The sequence below is a fragment of the Panthera leo genome, chromosome B4 (genome assembly GCF_018350215.1).
Source record: "Panthera leo isolate Ple1 chromosome B4, P.leo_Ple1_pat1.1, whole genome shotgun sequence".
In the NCBI taxonomy this organism is placed as follows: domain Eukaryota; kingdom Metazoa; phylum Chordata; class Mammalia; order Carnivora; family Felidae; genus Panthera; species Panthera leo.
Window position 1 is genome coordinate 31,146,045 of NC_056685.1, and position 24,342 is coordinate 31,170,386.

At 44.3% G+C, this 24,342-nt stretch overlaps 1 protein-coding gene across 19 annotated transcripts in view; it reads right to left on the reverse strand.

Moving 5' to 3' along the window:
• The window catches only part of PARD3 (par-3 family cell polarity regulator), a 661,643-nt gene extending 638,597 nt beyond the window's left edge, over nucleotides 1–23,046 (reverse strand). For all 19 annotated transcript variants that reach the window (XM_042945320.1, XM_042945325.1, XM_042945323.1 and 16 more), the window contains exon 1: nucleotides 22,909–23,046. In XM_042945320.1, the coding sequence (XP_042801254.1) occupies nucleotides 22,909–23,028 (120 nt within the window). In that variant the 5' untranslated portion in view covers nucleotides 23,029–23,046. The remainder of the gene's footprint in view (nucleotides 1–22,908) is intronic.
• Between the last annotated feature and the right edge of the window lie 1,296 nt (nucleotides 23,047–24,342).

Consider the following 24,342-nt stretch of genomic DNA (forward strand, 5'->3'; position numbering starts at 1 on the left):
CTCTGACATTCTGAAAGGCATTGTAAATACCACTGCCACCTGAGAAGACTGACCAACAATTTTATGAATGGCAATTGAAAGTAACTAGTCAGAGGCATCTCATTACTTCTGGGGATTAGACAGGAATGGAGAGGCCTGCCAGTGTATGACTAGGAACAGCATATGAGATCCACACGCTGATCCAATTAATGTGTCTATTTAAATAACATGCTCTAAAGATCCACTTAAAATTTATCCATTTCTGATGCTTACTGCTTATTTCAGACATTTTTAAAACTTCAAACTGAGTTTGATGACTATATATCTTCTCCAATATGTGTGTACAGCTGTGTTTTTAGAAGGCAGAAAATGTCATGTGGATGACAAAGAAAAAGCAACTAGGATGCATCATCAGTTGAGGTGGAGCAGACACCAAAAACTGGTACACAGCTGCAACGCCTTTACAAAGTTCTCTGAAACAATTAGCCTCAAAATTGTCAAGTAACTGAAAAACTACTAGGTCTTTTATATCTTGTCTCAATCCTTGGGAGCCTTCACAAAAATCCCAGTAAATCTATTATGTACCTCAAGAATACAAGGTTAAACCCAGTCCATATGAATAGTACTAAACAAGTACAAACTAACCCAAATATAATAGATAACAAGGACAAATTCCTCCCATATACTGGGGGACAGTGCCACAGACACAAAAGGACAAGATAATGATTGCAAAATGGCAGAATCTTAACAAAAGACAGGTGTTGTTCAGACAACCAGATGAAGTTATTTGCCTCAGTCAGAGAGTGAGTGGCCACACAGATGTGTCATGGAAACTGCTAAGAGTACATGTACTTTACACCTGGTCTGAACAAGGTTTGGGAGCATGCTACATAAACGTAATGCCGTTACTTAGCATTTTTGTGTCTCGTTAAAGATGAAAAGAATCCCTGAAGACCAAAAAGGCAAAGGAAATGTATGTCTTTTTTTTTTTTTTTTTTTGAGAGGGAGGGGAGGGGCAGAGAGAGAGGATCCGAAGCAGGCTCTGTGCTGAGAGCGGCAATCCCAGTGTGGGGCTGGAACTCACAAACCACGAGATCATGACCTGAGCCGAAGTCAGAGGCTCAACCAACTGAGCCACCCAGGTGCCCCAGAAATGTATGTCTTAAAGCGGACAGAAGATAGACTTCATAGCCATAATCCAGTCAATTAGCAGCAAAGTTGTGAAAAACGTCATCCCATAGCCAAAACACACAGCAAACAGGCACCTGACATACACTGACAAAGTACCAACAGGCCAGTCTCATCCCTGTGTCTGGAAAGACAGAAGTGGGCCATGTGGATACATGGGAAATTATCTAGACACTAGCAAACCTCTGAATTCCTCTCTGCATAACATTCTCAGGAAAGGGGTTTTGAGCTATTTTATACACTGGGTTTTGAGCTATTTTATACAGAATCCCATCCAAAGAAGCACTTTGTGTCTCCCTGAAAGTACAGAACACATTGATGTAGTTACCTTTTATCTCCCACTTCATCACTCTGCTCCATTAACATGGAAGGATCTAGACGTTGGACATAAGATCACCCACCACCACCACCACCACCACCACCACCACCACCACCACCATGGCACCAGCTGCCTACTTTGGGCCAAACTCTAGGTCAGGCCCTTTACATATGTACCTCTCATTTAACCTTCAAAGAGAAGATACAGGAATGACAGCCTGGCTAATAGATGATCAAAATGAGGCTGGAGCCCTCATTCCTGGCCCCAGGGACTCACAGCTACGACACTGTCATCAACTGACCCACAAGGCATCCCCAGCAGAGGCAGGAAGCAACTTCGACGCCAGCCAGGTGTATGCTGGTGCAACTTTTCTGGAAAGCAAACTGGCAAAATATATAAACTGAGAGCCTTTAACATGTCCATGACTTCCCACCCAATAATTATACACTTAAATATTCAAACTGTGTACCACATCTTAAGCACTGAGATTACTATGATATTTTTATATGGCAAAAAATATGGAAGCATATTTCCAATAGACAAATAATTAAATATGTATATATCTGTAAAACAAAATACTATACAGTCTTTGAGTGTATTATGACAGTTTTTAAGGACATGGGAAAATGCACATATATCAAGTAAAATAAGTAGGAACAATTGTATATGAATCTTCACTTCCACTGTTTAAAAAAGTACCTGTGTTTATACAAACACAGACAAAAAAAAAAAAAAAAAAAAGAATGAAAATACTAACATTTTAGATTACTCTGGATGGTGACATTATGGGTGAGACTGTCTTCTATAAAATCATCTATGCATCCCAAACTTTCTATGTGTTTTATTGTAAACGATTAATGCTTAACATTTTTCAAGAAAACGTTCATCGGGCTCACCCAAACCAGTGCCTCGGTGGAAGAATCCTGTGCTCTGGGTGCTGACTCATGAACTACAGAGAGAGTTCATCTGCAGGAGCAGATTGTCTGAAACACTGTGCAGCTTTGGGTTGGGATAAAACTTGACATATTCTTGGTTAATTACTGATGAATCGGAAATTGCCTCATTTCTTAAAGACTTATGTGCTTTCAAAGGCAACAGCAACACTCTGAAGCCTGTAATCTGGTGTGAGCAAGCAGTTTCTAGACTGTAATAGGATTACTTGTGGTGTTCTCATTCAAAGGATAAAATCCAATAAAATAAATTGTAGAATGTATTTGTTTAAATAAAACACTTGCATATTGTCTTCCACTTCCTCCACCAGCACTAATTTACCAATCAGTCAGATCCCCAAGGAGGCTTGCAACAGTAATGATGCTGATGCATAAACAACCGGGAGGGAGCGGGGGAGGAAAATTATTTTGCTGGCAATAGCACAGAGCAGCCATGACAGATTAGCTGAAAGTGACAGAAAAAGGAAACGTAGAGCCTTTGCCCTCGCCCATAATAAGGGGGGGGTGGGGGGCAGGGGGGGAGGCAAGCTCTTCATTGCCCTGATCTACCCCCTACCCCACTGGAGCACTCACTTCTCTCCTAGTCACCACTGCTGAAGAACCAGCATTCGTGCAATACAGTGGTTGTAAGCAAATGAGAAAAGAAAAGGGGGAGGGGGGAAATAAAGAGTATCTTCTTTAAAATGAACCAGGAAAATTCAAGTTACAGCTGAGTCAATACAAAAAAAAAAAATTAAAAAATAAAAAAAGATGAAAAGTCTTTCCTAAATATTCCAGCAATGAAAACCAATATAAATAGATTTTTTTTTAAAGATTTACTGACCCACATAAAAACTGACTGCATGTCTTTAATTCATGGATTTATATAAGAAAATAATTTATTATTTGAAAGACATCCTATGACTATAGAATAAACCCCAAGGCTTCTCCTGGACAACTCTGAAGAATTCCTTCCATCCCAGCGTCCCACATGCACTCACATGCATGGATGTGGTGTATGGATGCACACGGACACATGCTCAGATGACCCACACATGGACACATACCACATGGACACACACACACTTTGCTGATAATGTGAGAGCAACAGAAAACATAAAATAATCCCACTGGAAGAAACAAACAAGGGAGAGACTAACTCTATTTTAAAGTGCTTCTTCCTCTATTCAGTAGGGCAATATAAAATACAATTCTTTTCAGGGCGCCTGGGTGGCTCAGTGGGTTGAGCGTCTCACTCTTGATTTCAGCTCAGGTCATGATCTCACGGATCATGAGACCCAGCCCCGCACTGGGCTCTGCGCTGACAGTGTGGAGCCTGCTTGGACATGGCCTTGTTATAATGTTCTATGCCACTCAGAGAGGCACAGAAGTCTGTACCTGTCACCACAGAGCAAGAGCTCTGCAAAAGGCCACCAGCCAGTTCAGACCACCTGAAGCTAGGTCTGGGCAGCCCTGACAGTCACAAGCAGAAGCAGCCGGCCTGAGTCTCCATGACCCGAGCTGAGCATCCCTCAATGCTCACTGTGCCGCTGGCAACTGTCAAACCAAGCCTTGCAAAGCTGCCAGCCCACTGCCAGTGCAACACCCTGTCAGCAGTGACAGTGCCACAGCGGCCCTAGCCCTGCCCTCTGCAGGCAGCACATCAGCATGTCAGCCTGGGCCAGCACTTCTCCTCAGGAAGTTGTGGTCTAAGCCAATGCTGCACTCTTGATTTAAAGGCCAAGTTCTTCAAAAAGAACTGCTTCCACCTGCTCGGGAGGAGACGAGAACGAGGGACCTGGTGAGGTGGGAAAGCGAGAGACAGGCCAGTGCCACTTCACACCAGTCAGTGAGCCCCCAGGGCGCCTCCTCCGTGAAGGGCCTGGGAACTCAAAGATGCCATCCTTGGGCTGCATGTGGGCATCCTCTTGTGCTTCCTGCTTTGACAGCTTCATGGGACTTCACCTGAACTCTCCAGATGCCTCCAGGATGGATGGGTCAGTCCCTGCAGAAGGTGCATTCGCCCCACACACTCTGCACAGATCTCTGCCTTTGCCTGACGCTAGGGGTGGAAAGATCCGTGACGACAGACCGCAGTCCAAAGGGTCTTCCCAATTCTGAGACAAAAGGTGAGTAGTGACAGCGTTGCAAATACCCAGTTCAGGCTGCCACATCACTTTCCTCACTCAGCTCAAACATGTTTTCGTTAATACAGCTGCACCTGTTCTGCCATTATCTACGTTCCACAGACGCCACTGCTCAGAGTACAGCTAATGCAAAGAAACACACCTTAATATTCATTCAGACCTAATTATGAAAGATAACAAAAAAAAAACTTTTGGCCCCACACAGCCAAAGGAGGATTTCTTAATCAACTACCGCATTAGTCATAGTTGCCCTGCAGTTGTCAAGGACCCAGTTTTTCCACAAAGGATAGATTTCACCCTCTTTTATCCACTTTATGGACAAGTCGTCCACCACCTGGAACTTGCACATCCACCATAATCTTTATGGTGACATGTGAGCACAGTAAACCCACCATGTCAAGCCACAGTTGTCAGCAGCGTAAGGCAGAGAACACTATGGATTTTTCATTGGAGACAGGCAGCTAGAATGAGCACCACACTCAGAAGCATTTAAGAAATCCCTCCTGATGGTATCAGCTTACTTTCTCTTAAAAGTTCATCCACTTTTAATTATTTACAAGTAATAAAACATGTAATAACACAGTCGAAATTATTGGGGTAACATCCTTTCAAAAAGCATGTGTTAACGTAATGATTCCTTGTATCCCTTTTAACTTGATTTATCTAACTTTGAATCTCTCTGGACTGTGGGTGGGGAGTCAGGGAAGGCACCACTGGGCCGTGCCTAGGGCTGTGGACCAGTGTGGCCCCAAGCAATGGTATGTGGTGCCTAGAGGGAAAGAAGCCCAGGGCCAGGCAGACAGCCCTGAATGCCACCTGGGGAGTGTGGGGGTACTGTAATGGGAAGCCTCCTAAGCATTGGGAAGCAGCAATGGGAAGCCTCCTAAGCATTCTGAGCAAAAGAGCATAGCTCTGGCAGCTGTGAAGAAAGAATGGAAGGACCAAGGTGAGACGGAAAACAAGGGAGAGACTCCCAGGCCAGCGGACATGTACACAAAGGAATTGGGAAACTCTGCACAACTTTGGGGAAACAGGGGCGTCAGCTCCATCACTATGGGGCAGACCGAAGACGGGTGCAGGGAGATAAAGGAGAAGCCAGGCTGGGGTCTGTTTTCAGGCTGACAAATTTGAATTTTACTTAGAAAGCCATGCAGAACCCATGGACTTCTCTGTACTAGAGAGTGCCGTGAGGTTTACCCTGGTGGAAATACATAGGGTAGGTCACTTCACATGGGGCAGATGTTCATGAACCAGGAGCTAGCCATAACAAATTCTGGCTGAAGTGCCTAATGCACACCAATTTTATGTAAAGTGTCTCATTTTAAGCAAAACTGAATGAATGTAAACAATACCACATTTAGAGCATTACAATGGAGTTGCCTCTTACTCAGAGTTTAGGCTCTAAGTGGCAGGGATGGAACAAACTTGACATACAATTAAATTATCCTTAAAAACGCCATTTAATCACCCATAAGCACAAGGAGGTGCTCCCACGGCTGGTGTGGGGGCAGGGAAAGGGACGGATACCACAGGATTTCACTAAGGGGGCAGCGCTGTAACTGCCTTCACCTTTTCCACTGTCTGTTTTTGCTGAGCGTGTAGGATTTGATCCATTAAAGGGAAACATGCCTGTGATGCAATACTCATAAGCTTTTACCAAAACAAATAAGCAAAACACATTAGAAAGATAACCAGCACTCCTTTAAACATGGCACTTCTGGGGTGCCTGAGTGGCTCAGTCAGTTAAGCATACAACTTCAGCTCAGGCCATGATCTCACAGTCATGGGTTCGAGCTCATGAGACAGCTCATGGGTTCGAGCCCCACATCGGCCTCTGTGTTGACAGCTCGTAGCCTGGAGCCTGCTTCAGATTTTGTGTCTCCCTCTCTGCCCCTCCCTGCTCGTGATCTCTCTCAAAAACAAATGTTAAAAAAAAAAAAAAATTACACATGGCACTTCTTTGTCAAATGGTATATAATTTAAAATATTACTGACAGACAAAAGTCAATCTCCACCATTTTCCGGAATCATATCTAAGGAAGATAAATTCATAATCAAGTTCTAACCAGTACGTGATTAGAAGAGTTCCCTCTGAACACTACTCCCTAGCAGGCTGATGAAACTACTTCATTTCCTCATCTGTACATGAACTTGAGGGGTACTCTGGCTTATTTACCTCAGAGGACATTCCAATAAAGGAATCACAAGTGGCACAAACACTTTGAACTTCTTAGAGATGATGCCACATAAATGTAAGGTGTTATTACCATTATCTCTCTCTACTGTAGAGCCTGGGAAAGGTGTCAGATCTTTGAACTCATGAATGATGAACATAAACTACTTCTTAGATTTGTCAGCTTCAAAAGTTCAGGATATACACTTTATGACCAGCACCCAGGCCAAGAATAGGACAATTTTAAAACATAACACAAAACAATTTTTTAAAAAAACCTAAATGTTTACTGTTACATGCAACACACACACACACACACACACACACACACACACACACACACACGGACGCACGACACTCATACCGCAGAACAAAGATGGCCACAACCCACACTAAGAGCTGACCTCCTTGCACTAATAAGTGAAGTGGACATCCCCTCCCCTGGAATCCAGGCCACTTAATGACTGGTTTGGCATGTAGAAGAGAGGCGTTAATGATGCTGTGCTGGCTTCCAGGCCTAGGACTTAAGAGAATGGCAGTGTCCTCTTCCTCTTAAGACACTCTCCTTAGGAGCTCTGAACCACAGCCTGAGAAGTCCAACTACCGCAAGACCTCCATGCTAGAGACACTATGTACAGGTGCTCTTGTTGTTTTCTTTTTTTGTTTATTTATTTGGGAGACAGCAGGTGACTGTGAGTGGGGGAAGGGCAGAGACACAGAATCTCAACAAGGCTCCGCACTTACTGCCACTGCAGAGCCCAACACGAGGGTCAACCCCACAACCCATGAGATCATGACCTGAGCAGAAATCAAGAGCTAGACAACCGACATAACCACCCAGACACCCTTGTTTTCTTTTTTCTTTTTTCCATATACTGTTTAATAACACGCCATGGAATATACATAGAGCAATGCTGGCTTCGATGAATATTAAAATGGCCTTTATATCAAAACAAGGGCTGAAGGGCATGGGAGGTAAGCTTGGGAAAGAGAGGCCTCATACTTTTTTAGACTGAGATAGAAAGTTTGCCTACAGCAATTTACAAAACCAAAGGTCACACAAATCCCTCCCTCAGAGTAACAGACACTCAAATGCATACAATGTTCCTAGGAGCGTGTGCACAGTCTTCGGAGGGGTTGGGGGACCATCCTCTGGTCCCCTGGCAGGGACCATACGCTGCCTCTGCTGCTGTGCCCAGTCCCAGCTGAGCCCAGGCTTCCAGGCAACCCCACCGAGTACCACACCTGTGAATGAAGCCATCTAGGACCCTCCGGACCAAGTCATCTGCCAGCTGAATAGCCCCACGTAACCCCAAATGGAGAAGAATCACTCCACTGAGCCCCACTGAATCCAAATTTTTAACCCACAAAATCATGAGACATAATTAAATAGTTGTTGATTTATGCCATTAAGTTTTGGGTAGTTGGTTATGCAATAATACCTAAAAAGACATTAATTTTCAAAAAACATTTTTACTAATCGATTTACGGTTACGTGCTATTTGATACTGCTAAATAACATAAAAAATTCTTACATGGGCATTGCTCTCAGGGCTACACAATTCAGTGCTAGGAAGTTCTTGTAGTATATATGAAGGCAATGTTTTAAATATTACAAAGAACTGCACTCTGCAACTGTGAAAGCACTTTTGAGGAAATTACTTCCTGTTGTAATCACTTCTCAGCAGTTATGCCACAAACAATGTACGCACAGTGCTAGGTTCTCAGCTTGCTAAATGCACAGCACCTCAGGGGCACAGGGGAAGACCCGCAATGGCCTCCAGAGGGTGGCTATGTGAGCCCAACCTGACAGCTCAAGCAGTCCAAAGGATGGCTGGCAAGTTCTGCGTGAAGAATGACAGCTTGGGAGACATCACAATTCTGGACTTCAAATTATACTACAAAGCTGTAATGATCAAGGCAGTATGGCACTGGCACAAAGACACATAGATCAATGGAACAGAATAGAAAACCCAGAAATAAACCTACAGTTATATAGCCAATTAATCTTCAACAAAGCAGGAAAGAATATCTAATGGGAAAAAGGCAGTCACTTCAACAAATGGTGTTGGGAAAACTGGACAGCAACTTGCAAAAGAATGAAACTGGACCACTTTCTTACACCATACACAAAAATGAACTCACGATGGATTAAAGACCTAAATGTGACACCTGAAACTTATGGTTTAATGAAATCCTAGAAGAGAACATAGGCAATAACTTCTCTGACATCAGCTGTAGCAACTTCTTTCTAGACATGGCTCCTGAGGCAAGGAAAACAAGCAAAAATAAACTGCTGGGACTACATCAAAATAAAAAGGTTCTGCACAGCGAAACAAACAACAAAATTCAAAGGCAACCTACAGAATGGGAGAATGACATATTTGCAAATGACATATCTGATAAAGGGTTAGTATCCAAAACATATAAAGAACTTATACAACTCAACATCCAAAAAACAAAGAATTCAATTAAAAATGGGAAGAAGGGATGAACAGACATTTCCCCAGAGGCATTCAGATGGCCAACAGACACCTGAAAAGATGCTCCACATCACTCATCATCAGGGAAATGCAAATTAGAACTACAATGAGCTATCACCTCATATCTGTCAGAATGGCTAAAATCAACAACACATGAAACAACAGGTATTGGCAAGGATGTGGAGAAATAGGAACCCTCTCGCACTGTTGGTGGGAATGCAAACTGGTACAGCCACTCTGGAAAACAAGACAGAGTTTCCTTAAAAAGTTAAAAACAGAAATACCTTATGATCCAGCAATCTCACTACTGGGTATTTATGCAAAGAATACAAAAACACTCATTCAAAGGAATACATGCACCCCTATGTTTACAGCAGCATTGTTTACAATAACCAGTATGGAAGCAGACCAAGTGTTCATGGATTGATGAATGAATAAAGAAGATGTGGTCTATACATACTATGAAATATTATTCAACCATAAAAAAGAATGAAATCTTGCCATTTGCAACCACGTGGATGGAGCTAAAGAGGATAATGATAAGTGAAACAAGGCTGGTCAGAGAACGACAAATACCATAAAATTTCATTCATATGTGGAATTTAAAAGACAAAACAAACAAGCAAAGGGAAAAAAAAATAAGAGACAGAAAGACAAATCAAGAAACAGACTCTTAATTATAAAGAACAAATTGATGGTTACCAGAGAGGAGGGGGGTGGGGCGGGTGAGTGAAATAGATGATGCAGACTAAGGAGTGCACTTGTGATGAGCACCAGGCGATATATGGAAGTGTTGAATCGGTATATTGTACATCTGAAACTAATATAACACTGTATGTCAAGTAAATGGAATTAAAATTAAAACTTAAAAAAGGCTTGGTCACCTGTTCACTTTTCCCTACTTCTAGTAATATGCATAATGTATAAAAACATAGGCTATAAGGAGCCATGTTGACAAAAAATAACAATGCCATGTTGAAGGTAACAAAACTGATCCATGGGCAAGCAAAGCCTCTGACCCACATTCAAGATGATGAGGCCTCAGACCAGAAGCACATATTTGCCAGCATCAGCCAGGCCACCTTGGCATTCTGGTATGGGGGTAGGAATGGGTCAATGAAAATATTCCAAGAAGCAGAGTACAAAAGTGTGTAAAAGGAATCAACTACTGGCTTTGAAAGTGTGCCTATGGGCACCATTTGCTCTTTCTCATGGAAATGCGACATCCTAAAATGCAAGGACATCAGTTTGTCATAGAGCAGTAATTCACAATACAGGCCTTGTGGTCAGAAGGGTCTGCCTAAGAAGGCCAAGCCATCATGCATCAGATGTGCAACCTTCTGCAACCTTCTTACCTCTTTAGCCTGAGTGTCGGCACCTATAAACTTGGGATTGCATCAATCCTCCCCCCAAACCATTCTACTGGATTAACATATACACACACAAAGCACTGAGCCTAGCATTTAGGGCCTGATACACAAAATGCCCCATAAGTGCTAACCATTACTGTTGACAATAATGGTATTACTACCACTATTTCCTGATACCACTTGTTTCCTGACTTCCTCCTACCCCTCTGAAACTCCTCAATGAATTGGGGCTGAGAAAACACGATGGGTATCACAGTTAAAGGTATTTTCTCAACAACTCCCCAACCAGATAGGCAGGTAAATAGTGCTTCCAATACAGCATGTCTTGTGCAAGAGCTTTCGATCATCAGTGCTGACCTAAAAAGCTTAGTAGCATCAAAAGCAAAGACTAAGCTCAAAATACCACTCCCCTGCATCTAGAAAGCAGGGTAGTAAAAGCAGCCCAGGATGCAAAGCTCTTCTGCCTCAGCCTAAAGGTCTGAAGTACACCGTCCACCTACCAACACAGACTAAGAGCTATCTCAAACTTCCCAAGATAGTAAGTCAAATGTTCTTACAAAAGAAAAAAAAAAAAAGAAAGAAAGAAAGAAAGATAAATACGTGAGATGAGGGAAACACTAACTCAATGTATTAATTCAATGGAAGCTCTTCACGGTGTATATTAAATCATTACATGGTACACTTTAAATGTAATTACATTTTTTGTCAATTATACCTCAGTAAAGCTGGAAGAAAAAAAAAATACTCCAGAGTTAGTTTCTCTACAGTTTTGTTATAAAACAGGAAAGTTATTCTGGAAAGTTTTTGAAAGCATTATTCATCACTTTCACTAGCAAAGCACAGAAACAAAGGAAATTGTGAAGGGAAGAGAGATGTATAAATTGCAATTTCCGGTGCTGCTACATCTCTTTCGTGTCCTGCATGAAACAAAAACTCAGGATTTCAAGGGCCCTCGTGTGAAACAATGTTTATAAACAAATACTGGAAGGGATCAAAGCCAAAATATGAATGTTGCACAATGAGAGATAAAGTTTTATTATTTTAATCACTACCTAGCAACTTCCCTTAAACACATATGGAGAGATGGAGGAAGCATTATTTTAATAAGATGTTTAAGGTCCTCAAACAGAGAAAAATAACTTTCAATATTGTGATGTGGAAAAGAGAAATGAGAGGAGGTGGTCCTCTTGAATACAAAGAGCATTGTTGGTAACCTGGCAAGTCTGACACAATAATACTGCCATGCCCAGAACCTGAGCAAGTCTTCAAGGCACCACTCCCTATTTAGTATGATAAATAGGTCAGCTCTTGGGTGAAGTCTTCAGGTGATTGGTACTGGGTGCCTTTAGCTGAACTAAAGCATTAAAAGTTGCATCAATCTGTCAATCCTTATAACTACCTACCTAAGCAGAAGACGTTCTGTGTTCATTTATTGCTGATCTAGTTCCTTAAAATCACCTTCTTAAGATCCAGAGAAGAGTAAAGAAGTAGTAATGGGTGCATGAACTACAGAGAACTGTGTAATAAAGGATTAGAGAGGTCACAAAAAAGTCTACTTTACCACTTTATTTTATAACTCAGATCATCTCTTTGAGCTTCAAGGTATTGTCAGAACTACTGCTAGTTAATAAATGCTAGAGTTCTTCAAAACGTGTCTGCATTTATAAGTATAAATACTATTTATAGTTTTATTCTTTCCAGGGTTCAAAAGATATTTTTAAATGGAAAATGTATAACCAATGTCTTTTAAAAATGAGCACAAATTTTACATAATTTCCTTGGATTCAGCAGTATGGCAGCCACAATTTGAGAGAGTAACAAGGTCTAATAGTAAAAATGAGAAAGTAAAAAGCCAACCAGGCTAAGAAAGTTGGACAAACACATTTCTCCTTGATCTGTAAGAGAATCAGCTTTAACACTAGATGATCAGAACATTTGTTTTTCTCAATTTCCAACTAATTCACTAACAGATACTAATACTGGAATTGCTATAGTACTTTTACAAGAAAAAAAAGTGGCCCTTTAACAAATTATCCTGGAAAATGACACCTGGCACCACAAATCAAATAAAAATCAATCACTTTGTGAATCAGCCATTAAAATTGTGCCTAATCTATGTTTAAAACCAGAAGAAAGAGAAAAGATCTAATATTGGCTAAGAGTCTGTTACATGAGAAGTAGTATTTACATTAAGTCACTTAATGTTCATTACTGCCACCAAAAGATAGCATTCCCAAACTACAGATGGGAAAACTGAGGCTCACAGACCTAGTGGGACTTGCCAAAGTTCAAAACTACTGGAAGCCAAAACCAAAAACTGGAAAAGCTATTCCACAATGGACATCTTGGAAAAATCTAAATCAGTGTCACTGGGATTTCATTTCTTAAATCGCAGAAGAATGTTTCCATGATTTTTTAGGGAGAACAGTTTCACCACAAATTCAAGTTCCCACATTCAGCGCGGTTCTAATGAGGATGGGAAGAAACAATTTAGAAGAGCTGATTCAAGTGAGCCTTAATCACTGGCAACCATTCCCAGCAAAAATGAAAGAACAGTTCAGCTAATACCTACTCCATTTTACCCCTACAACATTTTTGGGGGTTTTTTTGTTTTGTTTTGTTTTGTTTTTTACATTCTCTCCTTGAACCCTAACAACCTCATGAAGTAGGTGGCACTAGAAGCCAAAGACCCTGGGCTCACACAGGTTACCCTTCTTACTCTTAGATACACAAATGATGTACTTGCTCTTCTGAATCTTGGTCCAGAATGTGTCACTCTCATGTGCCTGCCTCCTAGGACAAAAAGAAACATCCATAACCAAACTTTCTACCTTCGGTCAGTTGTGTTTTTATAAACATTTGTGTTTTAAAAAGGGGTCATAAAATAGAAAAGATAAAATTGACCGCACCACAGAAAGTTCGGGGTTTTATTAGCTCTCCAAGTTTCCTTGAAAAAAAATACATTCCTGAGAGTATGTGCCTTCAAAATTTTAAATATACTCATTTCATGGTTCTCACTTACAAATGCTGAAATACCACCATCTGCCAGATGTAGTTATTTAAACAGCTATCAATCCAAGAGATGCACTTTCACTAATAGATCCTCTTGATTTGTCTGAAAGGTTTTTTCCAGATCTCTAACAAAGTGGTAAAAGTACCAAATCCTGCATTCAACTTTAATGGATTCAGTGATTAGTCATATCCTGTGTGGTGGTACATCAGGAACCAATATCCTGTACATTTTACCTCCCTCTTCTGCAGGTGCTACTGGCTGTAATAAGAGAAATTTCAGTTAGAGTATAACCCTGCTGGGCAGAAACCCAGCTAACTATTATTCACATATGACTTTGCACACTGGGTTTCAGAATTATAAATTATGCATCTTAAATGCCTTTGTGATAGAAGAAAGTTTGTTCCCTGAAAAATAGTTTATTTTTTAATTCTAGATGTAATGTTCAACTTAGAAAATTAGAACACAGGCATAAAAAAATTTTCCAATATTTTCTTAAAAGAAACAGAAAAAACCCAGTCTCCTGTCAACCACTTACACAAAAATGGCACCATCTTCGTCTTTTTAATCTGTTAATACAACATATTTTCAGTATTTAGTAATTTTAGGTTTTTGAGATATGCAGCAAATTATTTTCTGAAGTGTCAGAGAAGGAAACATTGATTTTTATTGTAGGATATCTCAAACAGGCCTTTTCAAAAATATAAACCCTATAGTATAGATTAGTTTTCTAATCTAAAGGGATGTGACACAAATAACAAGAAAAACCATACACCAGAAAAAAAATAAATAAATCTGAGTTCCAAAATATTAAGTCATACAGAATCTGAATTTTAAAAAACATCAAAAGTGGGAAAAATAATATTGACCTGGCTGTCATGTCTAAAACCACTTACATTTATATTGCCATAAAAATAACAACTTCATGAACATAAACATGTATGCATATGAATACACATATCCTACATTTAGTATTAGGTAATATCATATAGTTACACTTCACAAAAGGAATAGTGTTATTAAGTCACTTCTAAGCATGTAACTTACCCTAAAAGACACTTATCTTGAGATGGTAAGGAATTCTGAAGGACACTCCAGGCAAAATATATCGTAACTTCCAACAGCATGTGTTTGACCTAGGGTCAAGCCCCATCGTTTCAAAGTTACAGAAGCAAAGTATTTTCACAGAAAGGGTGGGTGGAGTAAGAGATTCTGCACCCTGTCTGCTCCTCTGAAGAGCCACTGCACATCATTCATATCCCACGGTTCCACGAGCACCGTATCGAACAATACAGACTCGATACGACGGTCTCTATCTCAGGGGACTGGCAGCAGGAGCCCAGCCAGAATATCTCAATACGGGAAGATGAAGACGGGAAGACGGAGCCTCACAAAGCTTGTGAGATTCGCTAAAGCTCAAAATGTCTGAGCACCAAAACCAAAAACTGGAAAGGCTTTTCACTATGGACACCTTTGGAACCTCATGAGCAGCCTTCACTCAACAAAGGCAGCTGGTGAGCTAGGCAGGAAGGAATCTCTGGCTGAGGGAGAACAGGTGAACAGTCAGGGGCGCCTTTAAGGAGGGAGAGAGGGTAACAGAAAGAGCCCAGGGGACCTGGAGGCTCAGCAGTCAAGAACTTACCAGGCAGCAACAGGACAGAGTGGGCAGGCCCAAGAACACAGGCCTTACACACCATAAGGGAAACTCCTCAAAATAGCCAGTGTTCACTTGAGGTTTCTGAGCACCTCTGACACAGAAATCCATGTATTACAAGGACTCACAGAACTATAAAACACCTAAAAACTGAGCTGTGTTCATAGTGACTTATGTAGTCTGTATTTTAACATCTTTACTGAGATGGAATCACAAACCATAAAATTCACCCATTTAAACTGTACAACTCAAAGATTTTTAGTATATTCACAGAATCATACGATCATCACCAGTATCTAAATTTAGAATTTTCATTACCCCCAAAACAGACCCATTAGCAGTCACTCTCCATTACCCCCAACCCCCAGCCCTAGACAACCACTACTCCACCGTCTATACCTATAGATGTGCCTATCCTGGTCATTTTGTATATACAGAATCATACGACACGTGGGCTCTTGTGACCGGCTTCCTTTCACACAGCATAACGTTTTCAAGGTTCATCCATGTCGCAGCATGTGTCAGTATTTCATTCTTTTTTGTGGCTGAATAATATTCTAATGTATAGATAAACCGTATTTTGTTCAGTTGATGGACACTGGGATTATTTCCGTTTGGGGGCTGTTATGAATAATGCAATGAACACTCACATACATGATTTTTGTGTGGACATGTGATTTTATTTCTATCGCGCACATATTTTATAGTCTAGTTTTAAGAGAAAAAATTAAATAATTGACATTTCAAGTCATTTGGCTATGGAGCTTCAAACTTTGTTTCTAAGCTCCAATATCAGTTGATAGAGGAGAAAATAATAAGCGATAGTAATATTTAATGGCATAAATCACCTAAAGATGGCAAGCCAGACACAAGACACAGAGCTATGAAAAAAAAAAAGTGATTTATACATACTTCTTCCAAACAAAATTTTAAATGACTAGAAGACAAATATATATGTACATATATACCAGCTTTATAGTCTGTTCACAGAACTCTGCATTTCTTTTCATAAAGCTTTTTCCATTTTCCATGTAAAACAGAAAAGACACCAAAAACAGGTAGAATCATATAAATTTACTGATTCCCCTACCTCTACTGCCACTGACCTTGGTCCAAGCTAGGAGTGTTGTATGAGTGGCCAAGGAGGAGGAAAGCACAGTGTGCAGACCTAACCAACCATTTTACCATGAGGAAAAGGAACTGTGGAAATCACCTACCTGGACCAGTTTTACACATTTCTTCCCATCTTTGAAAAAATACAGAGGTCTCCAAACACCTACTGCGTAATCAACATCACTAAGCTGCATCCAACTCTACAGGGAGGTACAAACCTCCCAGGGCAAATGGAGGACCCGCCTACAGGTTAGTGGTACAAGTGAGACTTGAAATATAACCTCTGTGACCAACGCATCCGGGTTCACCACGAGCCAAGAAGCACTTCACATCAGCCAGACTCTCTCTGTGAATCTCAGATCCTAAACATTTCTATTTACTGCTGGCACTTACCCAAGGATCCAACTGACAGAATTAGAGGCGCCAGACCCAACATAGGTATGTTTCAGGGCCAGATTCCCACACTGCTCTGGCCACCTGCCTTGAACCAGGCCCAACGCAAACCCTATGACTATCCCTCTGCTTGATCTGAAAACAGACTGGCCTCCTTCAAAAGAGCTGACACAAAAGAATAACTTCCAGGTACTCCAAATCACACTAAATCTTAGCTTCAATTATAATGTTTGTACCAATATGCCAAACACACCAAACCCTAGAGTGCTGGTCATAGTCTTCCAAGAAAAAGTATATTTTCTGTGTAAGAATGTGTGATGTGTTTATTCTCCACTTTTTATTTACTCCAACTGTAAGATTACTATGCAGAAGACATTGCTTATTCAAGTAAGACTGAGGCAGGGCCACAGCCCCCAAGCATTCCACCCGGGGTTGGGGGGGAGGGGGCGGCAGAGCTCAGTTCTGTTCCATAGATAAGCACACTAAGTAGAAGTATGAGGTGGAGAACCTCAAACAGCTTGGGAGGCAGGGCCAGCCTCCCAAAGATGGGTCATCTGAGCTGAAGCTCAATAAATGAACAGACGCGGAGGGAGCAAGCATCCCAGACAGAACAAACAGAAAACACCAGAGCAAAGGCAGGAAAGTGTAAGCAAGCCCAAATGGATGGAGTATGGGATGGGGAAGTCTGGTGAGGGAGAGTCTGGAGGCAGGAGTCCCGAAAGGGGCAGGCTGGAGGCAGGAGGGGTCCCACAAGTGACAGGCTGTGCTGAGGTGGCAGGACCTGGCCTCTAGGGAAAGCAGGTGCAGAGACCCTTACACAAAAGAGTACAATGAGATTTGCATTTTAGAAAGATCAGCCTTTCAGATACACTGCATTTCTTTTTCACCTTTGAGAAGGTAGAAAATTTTAATAAAACAGTAACATTTACTTCATTTCACTAAGTTTATGCTTGCTTCTATTGTCATTCACACTCTGCAACAATGTAACTGTTTTCCTAAAAGTTTCAATAAGCTTGTAAATGTGTCAACAGTTATATATGTATTTGCAGGAAAATCTCACAGCAACTGTTAAGATTTTTCATCAAAACCATGAGTTGTATGGTTTCACTAGTCAACAGTTCCCCGCCCCACCCCTGCCAAATAGAGAAGAGCACATTTTCAAAAGTGTCTGTAAACTCATGTTTGTCTTTTTAATAACAAAATGATTCTAATTACTAGGTTTCCCTGCCTCAGTGACAGAAGCAGTGGCCCCAAAGGCCAGAGGCCACAGAATAAAGCCAATCACACACACACACACACACACACACACACACACACACACACACACACTGCTCTTCTGACTGCAGTACTGTTTAGGCAAATATTAACACTTTTACCTAATCTTTAATTGAATTACCACTGCCTTCTTAAGAGGAAAAAAACCAAACAGGAATAATAGGATACTTGGGAAAGCTTCCCAGGAAGTAAAGCTGGTGAGTGAAACATTGGTGATTCAGATCCAGCCCTGAAGAGTTTCATATTCATCATCTGTCCAGCACTCACATCAACCCTGCAAGGGAGTAGCCCACTTTAGTCATGAGCAAAATAAAGTTCTGTAGGGTTCATTTGCTCAAGGTTAAATGGTAATAAAAAATAGTCATAACAATAATAAATAAACCTATGTCTCTAAACCCAAACCAAAGCTCCTACCACCCCCAAGAGAGGAGGACTATGGGGGAAGCAGTGAGTCAAGGGGTTCCTGCAATTCCCCTCCCTCACTTTACCCTTCTTCCTCTGTTACTCAGCACTCAGCTAGCAGCATTTAGACTGAAGGCAGATCCCATCCAAAGAGCTATTCCAGACATCCTCCCAGAGGACCACTAGTCCCTATTACTACCCTGCCCAAATAACCTAGTCCTTCCTGTACCATCAAACTGGGTAACATCCCACTGGTCATGCCCTGGCATTCAGAGTTTTCCTCCTGATCCTGACCCACCATCTTGCATGAATGCTCCACAAGAGCCAAACTAGCCCTGAAAGCCTGAATCACCTGGGATCACACAGTTTCCCTTCATACCATCCCCTCCTTTCCACCTCTCAAAAACGCAGCAGATGCTCTCCAGATTCTCATGCCTGGACCCCACGGCAGACCTTGAGAACCAAAACATCTTAGCCAGGCAGGTGCTTTTTGAGATTACTCTAGTACCCAACTAGGAAGCACTTGTCCTACAGTAAGGCTAGCTGTCCCACTCACTAAGCCCAATACCAACCCTAGTGACCAAATGGGACCCCCCCCCCAACCCAATGCCATAATAACCACTCATGTCTCTAAAATCTGGAATCAATTACTGTCTCTAACACCCTGTTGTTAATTAATGCTACCACCTACTATTATTGTTTTATGTACCCATCTTGTCTCCTAGATTATGTTCTTCTTGAGTGCAAGGATTTTGTCTTATAGTTCTCCATAGAACATAACATTTTGTACACAGCAGCCCTTCAAATACTAACATTTTTTTTAATTTTTTTAATGTTTATTTATATTTGAGAGAGAGAGGAAGAGACAGAGCATGAGCAGGGGAGGGGCAGAGAGAGAGAGAGACACAGAATCTGAAGCAGGCTCCAGGCTCTGAGCTGTCAGCACAGAGCCCGACAGGGGGCTTGAACTGACAAACCATGAGATCATGACCTGAGCTGAAGTCGGATGCTTAACCGCCACCCAGGTGCCCCTAAAATACTAACATTTTTTAAGCAAGCATGAAGACTTTCTCCTAATCAGATTTAGGATGTACAGCAGGAAAAATGGGAAGCCTCGGGGCCAACCTTGATTCACTCAAAATTAAGGAGTGGCCAGCAAAGAAAACTCCGGAAACCAAGGGCACCACACTAACAAGTCACTGCAGTTGGTGCTCTGTACCCTGTGTCCATCAGGATTCAGGGATGAGTCAGGCTGCAGGCACGAGAAGAACGAACAGACACATACACAGCAGCCAGTCCTCCAATTCGAAGCACTCAAGAAGAGTGCCTGCAAGAGAATTCTCAGTGTCTAGCAGAACACCCTCCTTAGACAGGGTCAGGATGAGGATGGGAAGACGGAGATGGAAAAGCCAAAGCATCTTCACTCGTCAGCGATCATAAGCAGAAAAACATTTTTTCACTAGAGGAAAAAAAAATGCTATGACTAAGTGTAAGCCTTCAAATATCTGCTTATTGAGGACATTTCTGGTATTAAGTCACACCACTCCACTGCCCAGAAAAATTGATTTGTTTAACCTGAAAACAGCTCAAATATAATAGCCCCACCACACGACAAAACGCTTATAGCAGAGAAAGCTTCGGTGACTTGGGATCTTTATTTTCCCTTTTCCATTCTTTTTTAGGGGGGGCAGACTTAGTTGATTTTTATTCAAAGCCACAGGATCTTTCCACATTTTCCCCACCAGACAGGGGTCTGTCATGCCACATGTCACCTAGCAACTCAAAACACCTCTCCACAATTACCCAGCTACCCAATTCTTCATACAAAACTTATCTTATCCTATTAAACAATAAGGGATAAAGAAGAGATAAGAGGATAAAATTTACAGCAAGTCTTAATATCTGTTTGCTTCATAATCACCTTAAATAAAATGGGAGAAATGAGAAGAAAGACTGAAGTTTAATCTTAACCATTACCTAGCAATTTCAGAAGAAAAAACACAAATGAACCTAGAAGACACTCAGACTCTTGCAACATCTGAGAGTCAACAGTTTTGTGATCCAATGATTAAACTTTGTGTACTACAAAGCCCATCTTAAAATTCACCCACTGAACTGTGAATTGCACTGAAAGAGCCTTTAAATAATTTTAGAATGCCCTGACTCATCTCTGACTCCTCCCTCTCGTTCATATCCAACTCCAATGCTACCACCACCCTCTGAGAATCATCCTCCCTTCCTTCTCCACCTGGTGATCTCACACTTACCCTCTAAAAACTTAGCTCACATGTCCCTTCTCTTAAGGATGCCTTCCCAGACTCTCATAAGGGAACTGCACTCCCTTTTCCATGGTCCCAGGTCACTATGGAACAACTACCACTAATATTTAAAAACACTAGTCCAAATATATTACCAAGGCTCCTCAGTTACATCTACCCAACATCCCAGATGCTCCTCTCCTCACCGCCCAATCATGTGTCCGGACACACCACTGGTCTCCTTCACTGGAAGGACCATGGAGCCTCTTGTCCTAGACTCTCACATTCCAATTTCCACAAAGCAGCCAATGGGCCCCCTACATGTCCAGCACCCAGAACAATACCTTGGACACAGTAAATGTTTAAGAATTTCTGTGGGAAGGAATGAATGATTCAATCAACCAAATAACTACATTTGTATCTCCCAAACAGCCTTTTTTAACCAAAGTCCATTGTGCGCATAACGAAACAGAACTCATTTTAAGCATGTAAAACAAGTAAAATGAAAGGAAACGTCCCTCACCTCTCCCTATTCAGTAACTCAGGCACACCACAGATTATGTATTATTGTATTTCTCTTTCCGTTCACAATTTATTTTGGTTTCTGAAGTACATATACAATCTGATTATTGATTTAGAACATTTATATCATAAACTGCCATTCATAAACAGTCTTTTTTAAATGCTAAATGTAGATTTGGAGAGCATGTTTCTTTCCCCTTGTCAGCAATGTAAGATAAACGGATGCCAATTTCCACTAATTTTATTTGATTTTCAATAACAGTTCAACCAAGTGTAAGGAACGTTTTAGAGCAGTTAAATAAAGTCAACACCTTCCACCATTGTGTCAGGTTCCTAAATGGCCCCAAGATTATCTTGAAAAGGCCAAATTCATGCTATTCTTTCCAATATATACTAAAAATCAAACAATAGCGTAAAAAAAGTTTTCTCCCCTTAAGTTCAGAGAGAACTGAAGGATGCTGCCCCCAGCACCCTGTATACACCCAGACTGGCAAAGCCACCGTGTACTGCCTCAACGCCCACAGAAGCTAGGGCTACTCCACTACCAGGAACAAATGAGAAAATGCGTAAGTGACCTTGCTGTCTCCACAAAACGTTACTCTACAGCAAAGGAGATATCCTCAGGTGCTTGACAGAAACTTCGGAGGTGTAGGCTGTTGTCAAACACAGACAGCCGATAAAACAATTTAACAAAATGCCTTTTCACTTCTGACACATTGTAGAGGAACGCAGTTGAGTGGAGACAATGTTATCACTCCACGAAGAAAAAGGGAAATCTACTCCACTCCTAAATCAGACCCTGGCTCCGCAGCCCCGGCACCATATGGAACTAGTTCCAGATACGTAAACGCTGAGGTTCTCGCAGGAAAACTTTTAATGCAGTGACTGACTGCAGGGTTGTGCGTTTTCAAGGAGCGCTGCACGCCAGCCTCTCCTGCACCGGGATTCCGTGCCCCGCTAACGTCCGCGAGCCGGCGGAAGCGGGGGTCCCCCTGGGGGCCGCCTTCCCGACCGCGAGCCGGCGACTGTCCCCCAGCAGCCGGCCGTGCCCGCGGGCGGCTCCGAGGACAGGGCTGGGCGCTCTGGCTCGTTCCCCCGCCCGGGCGAAGGGAGAGTTGGAGCACAAATGCGACCGCTCTCCGCCGTGTGTGGAATATTTAAACTCTGCTCCAACCTAAAAAGTTCCCTTTCCCCAGCCTCCGCCGCGGGGCCTGGGAGCGGGGAGAGGCCTGAGGCTGGATTTCAACCGCCCGCAGCCGCGGCCGAGAGAGAGGCGTCCGGCCAGGCTTCGCCCGCGCCCCCCGGAGGGCTGGGCTCGGGCTCCGCTCCCAGGGCAGGCTCCGGAGGGGAACCGGTGGCCGGAGCCCCGAGGGAGAGGAGGGAGGCGCTCGGCCCGGGAGGGGCCGTGGGGTCCGGCGCGCTCACCCGGGGCTGCGCCCGCCCCGCCGGCCCGGCCCGCGCCCACAACTTTGCCGCCCGCGGCCCCGGGGCTGGGGGCGCCCGCGAGGCCCGGCCCGGCCCGGCCGCCGCACTTTCCCTTTCCCCGCCTCCCATCCGTCTCCCTCCTCCCCTTTCCAGGAAGCGCCATATTGATCCCGGCGCCTTCCCCCTCCTCCTCTTCCTCCTCCCTCTCCTCCTCCCCCCCCTTCTCCCGCCCCCACCCCCCGCGCCCCTCGCGCCCCCAGCCCCTCACCTTGGCGATGGCCTTCCGGTAGCGGGTCACCGCTTGCTGGATGAGGCTGAAAACTTTCATGTGGCCGTCGCCGCACGGCACGACCACCCGGGTCCTCCCGAAGCACACGGTCACTTTCATGCCGCCGCCGCCGCCGTCGCGGGCCGGCCCGCGCCCCTCGCTGACCGCGGCCGGAGCGGCCCCGGGCCGGGGCGGCTGGACGCTGGGCGCGGCGGGGCCGCTGCACGGGCGCGCGGGAGGCTAGGGGCGCGGGCAAGCTGCGGCGCCGGGGGGGCCGCTCGGCTCGCATGCCCGGCCCGGCCCGGCCGCCCTCGCCTGGCCCGGGGCTCGCCTCACCTCTCCCCGCTGCAGCGCCCGCAGCCTCCGGCCACCTGTTCGGCGTCTCGGCGCGCTCGGCGGCGGCGGCCCGGGGCTGTGTGGCGCTCGCGCTCACTCGGGGCCGCTGGGGGAGGGGACGGCGGCGAGGGGAGGGGAGGAGGAGGAGCAGGGCCGGGCACACAACACCGCGCACATGCGGCAGGGGGAGGCGCGGCCCGGTCCCCGCGCGGGGCGGAGCGCACGGCCGCAGCCCCACGCCCCCGCCGCCTCCCTCCTCTGGGCGCGGGCGGCCGCGGGACCCCGACCACACTGCCCGCCCCTGCAGGCGGCCCTGCGCCTGGGCCGGCCCTGTCCCCGCGCCGCCGCGGAGGTGGGAGCCCGGAGCGCCCCTCCCCCCGCCCAGCCGACCCCCCGCGCCTGGGCACGACGTCCCCCACCCGCGCCCCTCAAGCGCCCCAGCGCGCTGCGGGGCTGCGCTCGCCTCGCTGAGCCCCTCCTCGAGGGCGCCCGCTCCACACACCCCCCCCCCCCACCCCCCGAGGTCTCTCCGGAACCCACCCCCTTTCTTTGTCACTTTTAATCCCCTTCCTCCGGCTAAGGGATTCGGGAGAAATCGTTTCTAGAGAAAACACTTTACTCTTGGCGCCGCGGACTCAACGCGCGGAGACGCTTAGGGAGGGGCCGTCCCCACGTTCCCCCAGGAGGACAGGGACCGGGCTGGGCCGGGGTGTTCCAGCCCAGGTTTCTCCTCCCGCGGGGGCCCTCGCGCGCGGACGTACCCCTCCGGCCCGCAGCTTGGCAGGGTTTATGCACTGGCTCGCTTGTTCGGCTTCAAGGCCGGGCGGAGGTTGTTATGCGTTAAAAGCAAAAATTAATCGGCTGCTCTGGGGAGAGGCTGGTGAGGCTTTGACTCGACCCAGCCTTTCTTCGGAGGCCACACTATTTACCTTGAAGTTTCCGGTGACCCCGTGATGACCCACCCGCTTCAACACGTAGACCTTAAACATCCGCAATTCAGATAATTTTATTTCTTAAAATTCTGCAACATACGCAGTCCTCACGCAGATTCGTGAACAATATATTCCGAATGCCTTGGGGCAAAGCTGTGGAAGGGGA